This window comes from Charadrius vociferus, unplaced genomic scaffold (genome assembly GCF_000708025.1).
Source record: "Charadrius vociferus isolate BGI_N301 unplaced genomic scaffold, ASM70802v2 scaffold549, whole genome shotgun sequence".
Taxonomy (NCBI): Eukaryota; Metazoa; Chordata; class Aves; order Charadriiformes; family Charadriidae; genus Charadrius; species Charadrius vociferus.
Window position 1 is genome coordinate 2,209,787 of NW_009650103.1, and position 15,548 is coordinate 2,225,334.

At 44.6% G+C, this 15,548-nt stretch overlaps 3 protein-coding genes across 3 annotated transcripts; 2 read left to right on the forward strand and 1 right to left on the reverse strand.

The window, feature by feature from the left end:
• Positions 1 to 264: 264 nt before the first annotated feature.
• Positions 265 to 9,324, forward strand: PPP1R26 (protein phosphatase 1, regulatory subunit 26). Its single transcript, XM_009892259.1, has 2 exons — positions 265 to 4,310; positions 9,276 to 9,324. The coding sequence occupies exons 1-2, from the start codon at positions 265 to 267 to the stop codon at positions 9,322 to 9,324; spliced, it is 4,095 nt and encodes a 1,364-aa protein (XP_009890561.1).
• Positions 9,325 to 11,631: 2,307 nt separating this feature from the next.
• LOC104292893 (chromosome unknown open reading frame, human C9orf116) lies at positions 11,632 to 11,763 on the reverse strand. The gene has a single exon (XM_009892326.1). The coding sequence runs from the start codon at positions 11,761 to 11,763 to the stop codon at positions 11,632 to 11,634; it is 132 nt and encodes a 43-aa protein (XP_009890628.1).
• MRPS2 (mitochondrial ribosomal protein S2) lies at positions 11,762 to 14,736 on the forward strand. Its single transcript, XM_009892327.1, has 4 exons — positions 11,762 to 11,889; positions 13,262 to 13,290; positions 13,677 to 13,806; positions 14,193 to 14,736. The coding sequence occupies exons 1-4, from the start codon at positions 11,762 to 11,764 to the stop codon at positions 14,734 to 14,736; spliced, it is 831 nt and encodes a 276-aa protein (XP_009890629.1).
• The last annotated feature ends 812 nt before the right edge of the window (positions 14,737 to 15,548 follow it).

Here is a 15,548-nt window from a genome sequence, read left to right on the forward strand (position 1 = left end):
AAATGATGAGTGCTCTGTCTTACCCTTAATGGCAGTAGTGACTGATTTACCCGTTAAAGTGATGTTGAGGAGTAACTCGTGTGATTATCTGGCACTGTAAGTCTGAGTGTTAATAATTTACAATTTATGTTACCAGTATTATTACATGGAACTTCTAGAGGGTAGTTCCATAATAAAAAATATTTTCCTCTTTTTTTTTGTAGGATGGAAGAGAGACCAGTCTGAAAAACTGTTCCGTTGTGGACTTTGCTGTTGTCTGCTAGAATGTTCCTTATGAATGCTTCTCCTTTGGTAGCTCTTCAGACGCAATGGGAGTCCTTTGGACCAGCAAGGAATTGTAGATACCCCGTTTGCTTCTCTGAATCTGGAGGGGACGTCACTAGAACCTCTGTAAGTGCAAAAGTTCAGATGATCATAAACAACCTGCAAAGCCAAGAGTCTCCCCTGGGTATGAACAATGAGTATGATTGTATTATGCAGAAGAAACAAAAAGGAGAAAAGGGTACTAGTAACAGAGTCGCATCTAGCACCACACTGCTACGGAAGCATCCTCAATATACCAAGTGTGGTTGCCCCGCTGATTCAGACGACACTGAAGTGGAAGAGAATGTGGGGTTTGGAACTCTCTTGCTCGATTCTGATAGCGACGATTCTGTTGACCGCGGTATAGAGGAAGCCATTCAAGAGTACTTGAAAGCAAAAAGCAAAAGTGACCAGTCCTTGCAAAGGAATGCAGAGTGTTCTGAAAATATAAGCAGAGACAAAAAGTTTAAGAGAGAATTCTCCCAGAACAAAATGGCTAGTAACCTTCTCCCTGTGAAATTTAAAGCTGAGATGCTCTCAGAAGAGTACCTGTCTGACCACCTGGGAATTGGTAAAAGGCTACAGCCTGCTTCCCCTCAGAGCATCAGCAGCGATGACTCTTTTGAACAGAGCATACAAGCTGAAATAGTGCAGTTCTTGAATGAGAAGAAGCAGCAAGAAATTAATAAATGTGTAATCGGCAAGGATAAAAAAGAATCCCATGTGAGAGCTGTCCTAAAGTGCAACAAAGAAACAACAAACAAAAACTGTGGTGCTATAAAGCAAGGTTGTAATGCGCTGCTCTTGAGGCACCATCCCAAGATACAGAAAACCAGCACACAGTCCAAGTGTTTGCAGTCCAAAATCCAAGAAGAGCCTAGTGACTTCAGCCAAGTGAACCCTGCCTATCTAGAAATGGCCACTGCCAGCCAGCCCTGGTTAGTGGAGCGAAATGAAGAAAGTGGAGTTAATTACTGGGAGACGAGGGGAGCGATTGCCAATGAGAGCGTGCACACATCTGACTCGAGTAGTGATGATGGCATTGAAGAAGCCATTCAGCTTTATCAGCTGGAGAAAATCAGGAAAGAGGCAGGTCATGCAACAGACTGTGTCCCTTTGCAGAGGGAACAATTTGATACAAAGGGTATGGCAGACATTTCTGCAAGCCTGACGATCAGCTCAACAAAAAGTGCCTCACCAGAAATCCATAAAAGCCCTGTAAGCAATAAGAGAAAAGAAATTAATTCAAAGTCAACAGAATTGGAAAGCACCAGCAATGAATTTAACAAGCTGTTTAAACCACTGAAAAAAGCCAGACATTTTGCACCTCCAGAAAACAAGATTGCTGCTTGTGAGCTCACATTGCAGGCCTCTTGCAGAGCAGACACATCTGCAGAACTCATGTGTGCAGAAGCTATCCTTGATATTTCCAAAACAATCATGCCATCCCAAATGGGAAGTGACAACAAATCACTTGCTGCAGACTCCTTCTTTTCTCCCCAGCTTCTCTCCTCCTCCCGTTGTGAAAGTGACAGCAGCCTTGTGGACAGCGATGATAGTATAGAGCAAGAAATCAGGGCTTTTTTGGCTCTGAAAGCACAGTCGGAAAGCCTTGGAACAAAGCCTCCCAGCCTGTCACACTCAATCCAGATGCCTTTGCCTTCTGATCAAAACAGCCTCAGCGGTACCCTTGAGCCTTCTCTTCCCAAAACACTGAAGCTGTCACTGAGTCGTAAAAGGAGACTGAAAAGGGAAGGCAGAATAGTGAAACAAGGTGCATCAAAAACACCTGAACAGCTGGAGACAGGACTTTTCCAGCCAGGTAACTGTTCAAAATTTCCTGTGCTCCAAGAGGGGTGTGCCCTGAGCAGCCCCGCAGAGCTCTGTGATGCTCAAAGGCTCAGTAGCAAAGAGACTAGACAGCCGCAGCTGATGTCTTCTGGATTATCTGGATCTGTTGGCCGATGTATGGCCTTGGACTCTGTAAACCCTTTTATGCAGGTTCAGAGTAGCGCAAGAACTCTTATGAAAAATACCATCCAAACTCAAGAGAAGGATGGTTCGGATGATGAGAGCAGTTCTCTGGATAGCGATGAGGACCTTGATAGTGCTATCAAGGACCTTTTACGGTCTAAAAGAAAATTAAAGAAGAAGTCCAAGGACCAGAAATCTCAGTGCAAGAAGAAAGTCAGGTTTAGCGAGACAGAAACTCAGCTGCTAGATGAATTTAGTAGCCTCCAACAAAATGAGTGGAAATGTAAGAATCCTGAGCTACTGAAAAGCTGCCTCTCAAAACCTAGAAAAGCTGTGAAAGAGAATGCAATCAGAAATCCCCCAGACGACACAAATGTCAAACTTAGCAGCGAAAAAACAGAAACCATTAAGAACTTAGAGTTTAACTTACAGCTTAAAAAAGGATATAAACCTAAACCAACTTCAAACCAGAATAACCTGCGGATAGCTAAAAATAGAAAATGTACTTTCACAGCTGCGTCAGACGCTGATGACAGCAGTTCAGTGGACAGCGATGACAGCATTGAACAAGAAATTAGGAAGTTTTTGGCAGAAAAGGCTAAAGACTCTGCAAGCAATTCAGAGATACAAAAAGATGATGCAACTCTGGACCTATTGAGAGAGACCAAACAAACTGCCAATAAAGGAAAAGGAAAGCAACAGCCAGTTGAAAATGAGATTGACCTCATGCTGGGTCACAGTAAAAAGACTGAGTTATCTCAGCAAACTGATGAGTTGAAGAACTCCCAGAGAACAGAAGGGAAAAGTGCAATGTTACATGGCAGTGGGAAATTTGCTTCCTCTGCAGAGAATGTTAATCTTGATACTACTGGTCAGGCAAAAGCTAAGCAAGGAGTGGTGGGCATTAAAAGTGTTGCTGATGATGAGTTATCTGGAAATGCAACAGGTAAAAAAGATGTCCCTAATACAGAGCCTGGGCAGAAAATGCTTCCATCTAGAACCAGCAAAAATGAAGGTTGTAAAGTACAAAAAGTAATTAATGCAAAGACTAGATCTAAAAGAAAGAATACCTTTCACCTAAAAATTTCAAGTAAATTTATTGCAGGTCTGAAATATGCTCGGGACAGGAAGAAATCCATGCTTTTGAATAAAAGGCAGAAAGCAGAACGTTTGCTCACCCAGAGCAGTGCATTAGGAACAGAGGTAGCTTCCCAGGATACAGACATACTTAACCAGGGAAGAGGAGCCCCCTTGCCAGAAGGCGAATTTAGCGGGGAGCGTATGACAGCAATAAAAGAATCCAGTTCTTCTCAGAAGCCCGCTGTGGAAGTGTCAAGTCCCCCTGTAGCAGAAACCTGTGAAAGACTGGAGGCTGCTCCTTTGCATGTCACAGAGGAAGCAGAGGGTGGCAGAAAGGCCGATGCTTCAGGAGACCAGTCGGATTCACACTCGAGTCTCCCTTTGCAGGAACGGAGTGTGGCAGCAGTAAAAGTAGATAAGGTTTGCAGAGGCATATCCAAAGCTGAGAACACGCAGATGCGGATCGAGGAAGGAGATATCCACAAAGGCAGCTGGGCCGATTCCAATTTAGATCCCCCACGCCCTGAACACAGTATGGCAGTGGCAAAAGCAGATAAAGTTAGCAGAGACACATCTCAGCAGAGTATACATGCATGCAGTAAGGGAGAGGATAACCAGCAGGACAGGAGGTCAGATCCAAGTTTAGGTTGCCCACTGCAGGAACTAAATGTGACAGCAGAAGTGGATAAAACTAGTGGAGGAGCATGTACGGATAACAGTGTGCAGATGTGCATTAAGAAGGAAAAAATTATCTGCCAGGACAGTGACAGGCAGGAAGAAGTTCAGGTATCCAGCTCCAATTTGGAAGGAAAAATACCTGTCCTGCAGAATAGGGAAACTGCTTGTGAAGTGGGCCAAGGGCAGAAAGTTTTAGACAAAACGTGTGCAAAATTTACTGATGTACCTGCAGGGGACTGCTCAGATTCCCTCTTGAAAAGAAAGGTTTCAAATATGTAAGTACACTTTTTTTTTTACAGTAACCATCTTTTTAGAAAATAACTATCATTGTAATTACCTTGATAAAACTTGAGACATGAAAAGAGAGACAGTGGGAGATACTGATACCTGTATATCATATACACACTAATGTGAAAAATGCTTCTATTTAACAGGGATATCATGGATAAACATACATAGTTTTTGTAGAATTTTGTAAATTATTTAAAGTGCTCTGAGGAAATATTTTTTATAATGATTTTTAGGGCTTGCATTACTACAGGATGCTGTAGTTACTGTAGATAAGATATTGGCTAATCACGCTTTAAATTATGAGGCCTCTAATCATGTATCAAAAGGAAGCCTGTTTGTCTGCAGAATATATTTGGCAATCTGTTTAGAGAGCCTAGGAAAACACAGCATTTGATAGCTATGCTTTACTTTTGAAGCAAATTATCTGACATCTGTTCACATTCGAGCTGCCTTAGGACAATCCTATGTCATGGTTTTTTGCTGGGGTCTCAGTTCTCCCACCCCAAGGACTGTTGGGCGAGTTCAGTTAGCAGAACTCCAGCGAAGTCAGTGCAGCTGTAGGTGTGGAGATCCATCCTTGAAGATACAAATGCAAATTCAGGTAAATAAAGTGGATCAGTCTGTCTTCACGTCCTGTGTAAAGCGATCTCAGCAGCTGTTGGAAGTACCTTTTGAATACCGGAAGCTTCCCGCTAGCGGATGATTCCAAGCACAATTGCAGTTCGAGAAAAGTGAAGGAGCATGTCTGGTCAGACAACAATTTCTGTGGATTTCACTAGATTTACGTACTTTTGGGCCTGCAAGGCTGAAACAATTCCGTGTTATTCTCAAGTCTAACGTTGATGCCCTGCAGTTGCCCAGAAATGGCTTTCGGTTTCCTGAATGAACTTTCTTGAATTGAGTGCCCTTATTTTCCTTTTTCAAAAGTGGTTTCTAAAATGTTACATTTCTGTGAACTTTTATTTTCATTTACAACTTCTGTGCAATAGAACAAAGCTAGGTTTGCTGTAGGAATCCCCTAATGTAAACGCCAAGGATATTTTCAGCACTGTTCTTTCATACTGGTAGCGCTTTCTCTGCCTCCGTTTCCAGCAGCCAGAATAAAGCGTTTTTTCACTACTATCTTTTTATTTGTACTAACTTTAAATGGGATTGAAGTAGCGCATTCATATCACAAAAAAAAAAAGTGCCCCCACACTGGTTTCACTGAAAAATCCAAAAAGTGTGAATTCAAGCTGTTGGCTGGTTCTTTCCTGTTCATTTGTGTGTAGTCAAGTCCTTTGAGTAGTTTGTTCTTACATCTTGTCCCTGTGAATTGATCTGATACTCTCTTTATCGAGTCTTCTGTAGAACTTCTCCCAGCCAAACTACCACTCAGTATCACTTTGCTTCTCAAATCACTTCAGCAGTCTTCCTGGAGGCTGGCCTTAATGTTGCAAAATAGAGCAAAAGCAGTCGAGAACGGATCCAGTATCCCCTGGTGTGATCGCATTTGGAGAATATTGGCAAACTACCACGTAGCATAGAGTAGAACAAGTAACTGTGGCATGTAGAGAAATAAACAACATCCTTTGTGTGTTTATACTGTTATGCAGTTACATTTTAAACATGTTTATAGTGGTCACTTGACATTTCTTACTGTCCAGCCACCTTTTTATAGTCCTTAGGTTGGTTGGTTTGTTTAAGAGATCCGTATGCTAGATCATCTCATTTTTGTGGTAGGATACCTTGGAAAAGTGTGGGTTTTTTAATTTAGCTCACGTGCCTGCAGTCCGTCTACACAGGCATATATTTTTATCTGCCTTGATTCAGTTGCAGGATTTGGGCCTTTTGTTTGGAATAGGTAAATAGGCTGGTATTTTAAAATAGAAGTTTTCAGAGTACCTTGCTTAAAAAGGATTAAACTGTATACTTAATTTTAATAGAGGTGACGGAAGCACTATGTACTGTTTGTATAAAATAAGCTGAATGTTTCCCCTCAAAGTTTTCAGTAAATCAACGTTAAGACTTAAAAGGTGTCTTGTGCCCCCATCGATGTGTCTGTGTTCTCAATAATACTTGTGAACTGATTCACTTTCAGTTAAGATGCAATTCCCATTACCTTGTGCTTTAAATAAAACCTTATTTCAAACAGCACTTTTTAAAATTGATAAACTTGATTTGTATATAGGAAATGGTGTACATTGATAAGTTTATAATGTTTAATAAATGGGGTTCTGACCATGGACCGAGAAACCAGAGTCCTCCTATGGTTTGTGTCATTGTCTTTAGCGAGTAGTATCTTTGTGTGATCTTTTTTTCCCCTCCTGACTGTAGTCGGAAGATGTAATTAGCTTGTGCCAGTAACATTTGTGAGTGTAGGATGTCTCCCTTGAAGACAGTCATATTTGTGTTAGCCGAACCTGGGAACAGGATCTCAGTTCACCTGCTGCTCTTCCTTCTTGCCTTCTATTGTCTTTAGCCACCCGCTGTCTGAGACTAATCTCCTGTGCGACAATAGCGTCTGATTTCCTTGTGACTGTGAAACAGAATCCAGGTGTGTAAAGATGTGGCTGTTTGAGGGAATGTTGTTCTTAATAACAAAAAAAATAAAGAAGGAGTATCTACAAAGTATATAGCCAAAAAAAATTGTGGGTATTCTTGGGGGGTGGGAATGGAGCTTGTAATTTTAGCAAATGCTAATAGCAGTTTTCTTTTCTGGTGTTTGCGGTCAAGAAATGGAGTCTTTCCTTGTGGTCGCCCCTCTCCATTAGTAGCAGAAGGGTTAGCAAAAGGAGTTCCTTGGTTTTGAGGCAGGTGAGATTGGTGATTCAGTTGGAGAGAACCCGCTGTATCTCTAACTGGCATCCTCTGTAGCACAGCTTCTGTAGCCTCCAGGATTAACTCATGATCCTTACTGCCCTGCTATTGAACACTGGTGGTAGTGAGTCTAGGAGCCCGTGATGGTGCGGAGATGGGATGAACATGCTTTCTTGCTCACGAGGGACGTTGTGACACCCAGCACTGAGGTTCTTCTACAAGACAAGCAAACTGAGCTAGTCTTCAGGGTGGGAGGGAGGGAAGGAAGACCGCTGGTTTGATAGTCAAACCATCCTGTTACCCTTGGTGTTTCTGTACCTACATGCTATGGGTATTCCCTTCTGCCTCCAAGTCCTCCCAGTCACATTTGATCTCAGCAAGTGATTTTTCCAGAGTTTGTCCCATGAGAATTGCTGACTTGCCAAGGAGGAGCAAGCACCCACAGGGGATGTGGGTCAATGAACATCTTTGGAGTTTGTGCCGCAACCATAAGAAGAGTGCCATGGCTCGGCCGGCAGTATCGTCATTCTGGGTACAGTTCTCGTCACTCATTCAAAAAAGAGAAGCCTGGAGTCTTGGAGCAATAAGAAATTACTCTTATACTCTACAGATTAAAGGTTGAACAGCTGAGGAGTAGAAAGATGTTGAGTGAGAATAAATGAACGAGCAAGAGTCCCACACGTTTGGGACTGCAGTACAAATCTCTTGAGGTTGAATCTTGATAGATGCAGTACCACATGTATTTTTTTCTTCCTGTGGATACTGATCATAACAGACAGCCAACCACGGAGTAGGCACAGACTCTATGCCCCTCCTGGCCCTTTTCATCACTCCAGCAATAGCTCTGGGGGGTGCCCAGAACAAGCTCCATTTTCCATTATTTCAACCCTCCAGAGGCATTAATTTGATCCTTTATCCACTGCAGTAGATACACGCATGGAACCATGAACTCGCATCCACTCAGGCATGTAAAGTTAACTTTTTTTAATGAATGCTGGTTTCTATTTTTTAAAAATGCACAATTTTTTTTTTTTCAGTCAGAGCACAAAACTTGCTAATTTGAATGGTAAGGTATTAAACTACTCAGTATATTTTGTTATGGCTACTGGTGAATTACAGCATCCTGACTGCAATACCAGAGTTCTCAGACAAATCTGTACTTGCTCAGGACTTTGAAAATAGGTATATTGTTTTATTTTTATCACAGGGGCTATTTTTCTGTGCTTCAGGAAGGGCAATCTGCAAGGATCCTCAGGGGACCACAAGGACTCCCTTAATTTTTTATAAGCAGTTCTTTGCTGCTATTTTAGGAACATGTGTTTTGACGTGTAGCTGCTTTTTATACAAGGAAGGAACACACCATCTCTGCCTCCATTTCTTTTATTAATGTATATGCTTTTTAATTTTTCAGACCTTTAGGAACTGCAGTTTGTCTTGGTTTGATCGTACAGCCTCGCATAATTTTATCTGCAAACGTGAAAACCTTGCTTTCAAAATACAGAGTAGACAGACACTTGCAGATAGATTCTCTGCAGTGAGACCTATCATCTTTAAGATGGTATTTTGAATTTGTACAAGTATTTCTTTTAAAAAGTGTATTGTGTCTCCAACATCTGAACAAACAGGCCGCTATTTCTTAAGCCCACTAAAATAGGGAAATGTAGGAAAATAAACACTAGGAAAATATGTCTTTGGCCTAAGTATGAGAAGTGTCATGTTGAGCAAATGAACGTGTAGAGGCACGTCTCTTGGGGCCGGCTGCAAGTGAAGCAGACATCTTGCTCCCTTCTCAGTGAACCTCAGTGGAAGTGAATTGGATAACCGTGCTCCGGCGTGTCTCAGGATACGCTCTGTATGAGGGTGATGTGAGGTACACTGAATGCAAAACTGTTCAAAGGCACTGGTTTCAGTTTAAGAATAAAATGAAAAATGGAAAAAATTAAGGCAGGGAAGAAAAGAGGTGGGTGTTTTTAGATGAAGTATGAAAACAGGTGGAAAATATGTGACAAAACCCACTACATTTATATTTCTAAGAGGCAGTCTTATCCCTAAATTATTCCACCTGCAGAAAAATCTGTGGATAAAAATATATGTAAAATCGTGACAACTGTTTGTATTAATTCAGCGCTTTATGTTATTTTTCCTTTCAGGAGAAGAAAGGGAAGTTATGAGAAGCTCAAGGTACTGTCTAGAGTATAATAGAAGAATAGCAGTCAATGATAGAGGGTTACTTATTTGTTTTCACACATTAAATATTTAAAAAGTTACATTTTCAGGCCCATTTCTGCTTAGTATATTTACTTGTTCCAATGTATTGGTGTGTTTTCAGCAAACATGAATTTAGCCGGCTGTTCTTCTGTTTGAGGTGACTAAATGCATTGCAGTGAAAACTGGAATTGTTTGGTAGGCGTGATTAAAATCTTGCTGGTGTGTCCAGGAACATGTAGCTACGCTGGGGTTTGAATGTTTGAAAAAAGCACAAGTACAGGCCTGCTCGCTTCTGGACTTCAGATTTTTGCTTAGTGACGTTATTAACTAAAGAGAATACCTCTACCTTGCAAGTATGCTTGAGTATATCATCGTCATGCTTCCTCTGCAGTTTGTAAGACTATATAAAAATGACACAAACGGGGAATTTTTCTAACATGAAGAGTATCATTTGCAGTGGTACTTGGACATACTATTACACTCTTTTTTTTTTAATTTTTATTTTGTTTAGCAAACAGAACAGTAGTATGCTCATTTTTAATATCTACTATCAGTATGTTATAGGTGGGACTGTTTCTCATCCACAACAGGCAGACTAGTTTCTCTTCAAGACTGGTTTTTAAGCAAAATGTGCTAAGGGTTTCCATTTAGCGCAGTTACTGCCTAAATGAAGCAGTTTCACTGGCTGTGTAACTACAGTTGTTGCAATAAAACTTAAGAAAAGATTGTCTTTTTGATTAGTTGTCTTTATTTGAATAACTTCTTAAAATGTAGTTTTGAGAGGCAAGAAAGATGAACGTGCTTTCTACAAGAAATCCAAAGGCGTAGTGAATACCTCTGGAAAACATGCAGTTTGGTTATTCATTAAATAGTACAGAAACAGTTTTAAAATCTTAATTTTTAATGATATGTGGTATATGAGCCAAGAGTTTAAAGGATCGACAGAGAAAAGCTTGAGGGAATATATATATGTAATGTATATTGTTCTAGTATTTATAACTAGATGCTGCCTATAAATAAAACAAAAGAGTTCATATGAGCCGTTTAACTGACCTTTAATCACATGGAATCTTTCTCAATTAAGATATTATTCCTCGTAACATTCATTCTGTAAAGTAGCTATTTTCATCTAGTACCAAAGTGGCTGTGTTTTTCCCAACAAATTACTAAACTTGGTTTTGATAACACAGATTTAAACTGTTCTTCCCCCAAAGCTAAATTTGTGATCTTAACTAGGTAGGAGTCCTGTTAAAAAAAAAAAAACAAAAACACCATAAAACAATTTGGGGTTGGGAGTTATTCTTAGAAATGTACTGCTCCTTTTAACTTGCCAATTTTGTAGCTATTCATCACACTCTAAGAGCAAGTCTCACGTTACCCAACTGAAAGATTTTTTTCCCTGTGTTCAGGAGATAATTCTCATTAAATCCTGACTTACGTGGTTAATAGTGTGAAGCACATGTGTTAATCTGCTGCTGATTATTGTGCCGTATGATCTACTTTCCTGACGGTCAATACAGTTTTACTCTCCTCGGTGATAACAACTGGGATTTTCAGTGTCGTTAAAGTACTGCGGATGCCTTGCAGCAGACACAACGCTAATGCCACCGCAGGCAGCCATCAGCTGGTTCTAATTGCCCTTTCCCTGCTTCTCTTCACAGAGTCAATATTGGGTGAGCAATATCCAAAAAACCATCGCTGGGTGTTATTCCCAAAGCGTGGCACGGGAAGGTGCGCTGCCCGGGAGCTGCTCTTTTTGCTTTCGCAATCACAGCATTCCCGTATGCTCAAAGGCATTTTGAAAAGCAGCATTATTGTCCTGTATGTGTCTCTGTGTTAAGAAAACAGCACTGAAACTATTTTAAGTTCAGGACTCTGTCTAAACAATATGGCTTTCATACCAGCTTGCTTACCCACTTAATTCCCTGCCCACTGCTGTTTGTTTCTGCTGTGGCATCCCAGGTCTGGGTTCAGGAGAGGTGACCTGAAGCCAGGTGCTCTGATAAGAGCGCCCCGTCCCAGCCTGATGGCACGGGGCGCAACCGTAACGGAAACCTGCCTTAGTCTTGATGAAATAGCCTGTAACCTCGTTTAGCCGCTACAGTGCAACAGCGCAGAGTCTGCTCTTAGGCATTCAGATGAGGCTTAGCAACAGATTTAGGGTAAGGTCAGTGCTATTGTTTGCTTGCTTATGGGGTTTTTTTTTTGGGGGGGTGTTGTTTGTTTGGTTGGTTTTTTATCTAGGCAGCCAGCTGTAAACTGAAGTGGCTTCACATTGTCATCGTTACTGCCACAGATCTAACAGTGCGACGGGCCGCTTGGGTTGTAGCTGGGATGGAAGTTGAGGTGGTCATAGGCAGTGATGAAGTTGTCTGGGCCGGTGACGTGGCTCTTCTCCAGGGAGGTGTTGAGCCCGTTATCTCTGTACATGCCATGCTGTGCCAGAGTATTCGAAAACGCGTGCGAGGTGACGTGGAAGGAGGTCTGCGAGAGCAAGAAAAGGGAAGATGCTTTAAATGCCGGTATCAATAGCACCCGCCACGTGCAGGAGCTTGGGTGAAAGGATAAGGGCACTTCATCTCCATTGGCTTCGGGGAGTTCATTGCCAGGGGGATGAAGGGATGGAGAGCAGCCCTGCCGAGAAGGATTTGGGGGTACTGGTGGGTGAAAAGCTGGCCATGAGCTGGCAATGTGCGCTCACAGCCCAGAAAGCCACCCGCATCCTGGGCTGCATCCCCAGCAGCGTGGCCAGCAGGGCGAGGGAGGGGATTCTGCCCCTCTGCTCTGCTCTCATGACACCACACCTGGGGTATTGCATCCAGCTCTGGAGCCCTCAACATAGGAAAGACATGGACCTGTTGGAGTGGGTCCAGAGGAGGACCACAAAGAGGACCAGAGGGATGAAGCCCCTCTGCTGGGAAGACAGATTGGGAGAGTTGGGGGTGTTCAGCCTGGAGAAGAGAAAGCTCCGCAGAGACCTTATTGTGGCCTTCCAGTATCTGAAGGGGGCCTACAAGAAAGCTGGAGAGGGACTTTTTACAAGGGGATGTAGTGATAGGATGAGGGGGAATGGCTCCAAAATGGAAGAGGGGAGATTTAGATTAGATACCAGGAAGAAATTTTTCACTCTGAGGGTGGTGAGGCACTGGAAGAAATTGCCCAGAGAAGTTGTGGAGGTCCCATCCCTGGAAGTGTTCAAGGACAGGTTGGATGGGGCTTTGAGCAACCTGGTCTAGTGGAAGATGTCCCTGCCCATCGCAGAGGGGTTGGAATTAGATGATCTTTAAGGTCCCTTCCAACCTAAAGCATTCTGTGATTCTGTGATTCTAGGTAAAGAGAAAAATCAAATCCAGATTAGATTTCAGATCTTGAATTTCAAATTCAACCATTTCAAACATTAAATATGAACAGTGGCTGTCCTGTTCAGCAGTCCTTTTTGACTGTCAGCCACCCCGTGCATCGAAAGAAGAAGAAAAGAAAATTTCTTAGCAAGCTGTGTGACCTAATCGTAGAATCTTAGAATGGTTACAGAATCTACCAAGGAAGGTTATCATCAATTTCCCATCTCATACTGACATGTCTGAAACTCTGAAAAGAGATTTTTAGAGATAAGTTAAGATAGTCTTATCTTAACATTAATCCTTATGCTATTTAAAAAGTGATTAGGTTGTCCACAAGTAGATATCCATTTGAGATGCTCCAGGCCATCTGAGACATCTGCATAGGTTTCATTATGCCTATGGAAGATCCAGGCCTTTATGGAGCAGCAGCTGGAAACCACACAGGATAATGAAGGCTGTCTTAAATCATATCAGATGTTGAATCAAGCCCTGTTTGCTCATTTAGAACACCATTGAACATACTACATTCTTGACTTGGGTTATATTAAATGGAAATTTATAACTTGTTATTTATTTTGAATAAAAAGATATTTATTACCGGCGGCCCGGCCCCGCGGTGAGTGCTGCCCTTCCCCGAGGAAAAGGGGGGGATCCCCCGGGCCGAACGATGTCCTTGCTGCCATCGCCAGGCCCCTGTACTCAATATGGGGACATCAGGGCCCTTTTTGCAGTGCCGGCTCAACCCCTGCAAACAAAACAGGAGGGAAAAGTGTTTGATCGATTTTTTTTTCCCTTCTCTCAGCTGTGGATGACAAGCTGCTGTCCGAGCCTCTCAGCCACCCCGACTTCTTCCCCCCGGGCCGAACGATGTCCTTGCTGCCATCGCCAGGCCCCTGTACTCAATATGGGGACATCAGGGCCCTTTTTGCAGTGCCGGCTCAACCCCTGCAAACAAAACAGGAGGGAAAAGTGTTTGATCGATTTTTTTTTCCCTTCTCTCAGCTGTGGATGACAAGCTGCTGTCCGAGCCTCTCAGCCACCCCGACTTCTTCAACGTGAAGGAGCTCTTCTCCCTGAAAGATCTCTTTGATGCTCGGGTGCACCTGGGGCACAAAAAGGGATGTCGGCATAGGTGAGTGACCCTGTTTGTGCTTGTCGGCATCAGGAGCGTTTCCCGAGACCGTGTGAGCCTTTGGGGGCTGCACTAGATCGGTCTGGGGCTGGAACTGCCCACACAGACCCACGTTTCATCCTGGGCACGGTTACTGCCCTGCAAAAGTGCAGGGACCCCGCTCAGCGTGGGCAGCAAGCGGGGTGTCAGACCTGCACCCCCTGAGCCTGGCTGGGACAGACACTGCGCACAAGGGCTCTCTGTACAGGGACCACCTCTGGTATTGGATGGGATTTGGGGTGTGGGAAGATTTCTGTGGGGCCACACCACTTTTAGAAATGCTGCTCGATGCCTGTAGCACCCCGTCCCCGTGTCCCCTTGTGTCGCCCTCCCTCTGGTCCCTCTAGGTTCATGGAGCCCTATATCTTTGGCTGCCGCCTGGATCAAGACATCATCGACTTGGATCAGACGATGCAGCACCTCCAGCTGGCTCTCAACTTCACCGCCCACATCGCCTACCGCAAGGGCATCATCCTCTTCGTCAGCCGCAAGCGCCAGTTTTGCCACCTGATCGAGAACACAGCGCGGGAGTGTGGGGAGTACGCCCACACCCGCTACTGGCAGGGCGGTCTGCTCACCAACGCACACATCCAGTTCGGCTCCGGCGTCCGCCTTCCTGACCTCCTCATCTTCCTCAGCAGCCTCAACAACGTCTTTGAGCCCCACGTGGCCATCCGGGATGCTGCCAAGATGAACATCCCCACCGTGGGGGTGGTAGACACAAACTGCAACCCCTGTTTGATCACCTACCCCATCCCCGGGAACGACGACAGCCCCACCGCCATGGAGCTCTACTGCAAGCTCTTCAGGATGGCCATCATCCGTGCCAAGGACAAAAGGAAGCAGAGTGAGGTCTTTGACGAGCTGCGGAGCAAAGCGGAGGGCAGTTAGAGCCCTAGGGACAGGCTCGGCCGTGCTCAGCAGCTCGGTGATGGGCGTCCTGCTCCACTCCTGCGGGCGCTGACCCAGAGCATCAGCTTTCGGTAGAGCTGAGCTGGTTGTGGAAGGGACCCCTCCAGCTCTGCCGCTGCGCAGGGATCCCATAGCCGTTGCAGCCGCGGTGGGTCTCTAGCTCAAAATAAAATTGTCCGGAGCAATGCAAGGGGAGGCAGCGACAGGCCAGAGCCAGCTCTGGTCCTTGTTTGTCCCTGTTGCAAGAAGGTGCCTCAGTCCTGTGGCCTTCCTGTTCCTGAGCTTCTGATCTCACCTGAAACCACTTGTATCTCGTGCCTCTTGATGTGACAAATAAAGGTCCCTTTGATGTTTTTTCTTTTTTCCCTTGTGAAATGTGAAGGTACAGGGGAGCCTCTTATAAATTTTCTGGTCGTGGGAGGGGGAGTGAAAGGTGTTCCCAGCCCCGGGGACCCTCAGGGAGGGGCAGGGCAGGCCGCAAGGCTGGCCGCTGCATCACGGGGCTGGAGGGTCCCCGTTTTGTCCCGGGGTCCGACCGCTGCCACCGCCGTGGGGAGCGGGGCACTGCGGGCTGCAGCTGAGGAAAGGGAAATCCAGCCCCTATCACGCCTCGTGTCTCTGCGGGATGGCTTAGGGCGGTCCCCCAGGGCTGGGGGTGAGCGTGGGGAAGAGGTCTGGACCCGGGGTCCCCGTCCCCGTCCCGTATCCCGGGCCGGAGTCCCGGGCCCCTCTCTGCTTTGCGTCCTCCCGCCCAGCAGGGGGCGCCCGCGGGAGGAGACGCGCTGCGCCGA

Bases quoted from the DNA above. Each gene is read 5' to 3' on its own strand.
- PPP1R26 (XM_009892259.1), top strand. From the start codon at position 265: ATGTTCCTTATGAATGCTTCTCCTTTGGTAGCTCTTCAGACGCAATGG. The intron at 4,311-9,275 runs GTAAGTACACTT...TTTTCCTTTCAG, and splicing joins AAAAGAAAGGTTTCAAATAT to GAGAAGAAAGGGAAGTTATG.
- MRPS2 (XM_009892327.1), top strand. From the start codon at position 11,762: ATGCCATGCTGTGCCAGAGTATTCGAAAACGCGTGCGAGGTGACGTGG. The intron at 11,890-13,261 runs GTGAAAGGATAA...TTGAATAAAAAG, and splicing joins CGCCACGTGCAGGAGCTTGG to ATATTTATTACCGGCGGCCC. The intron at 13,291-13,676 runs GTGAGTGCTGCC...CCCTTCTCTCAG, and splicing joins ACCGGCGGCCCGGCCCCGCG to CTGTGGATGACAAGCTGCTG.
- LOC104292893 (XM_009892326.1), bottom strand. From the start codon at position 11,763: ATGTACAGAGATAACGGGCTCAACACCTCCCTGGAGAAGAGCCACGTC.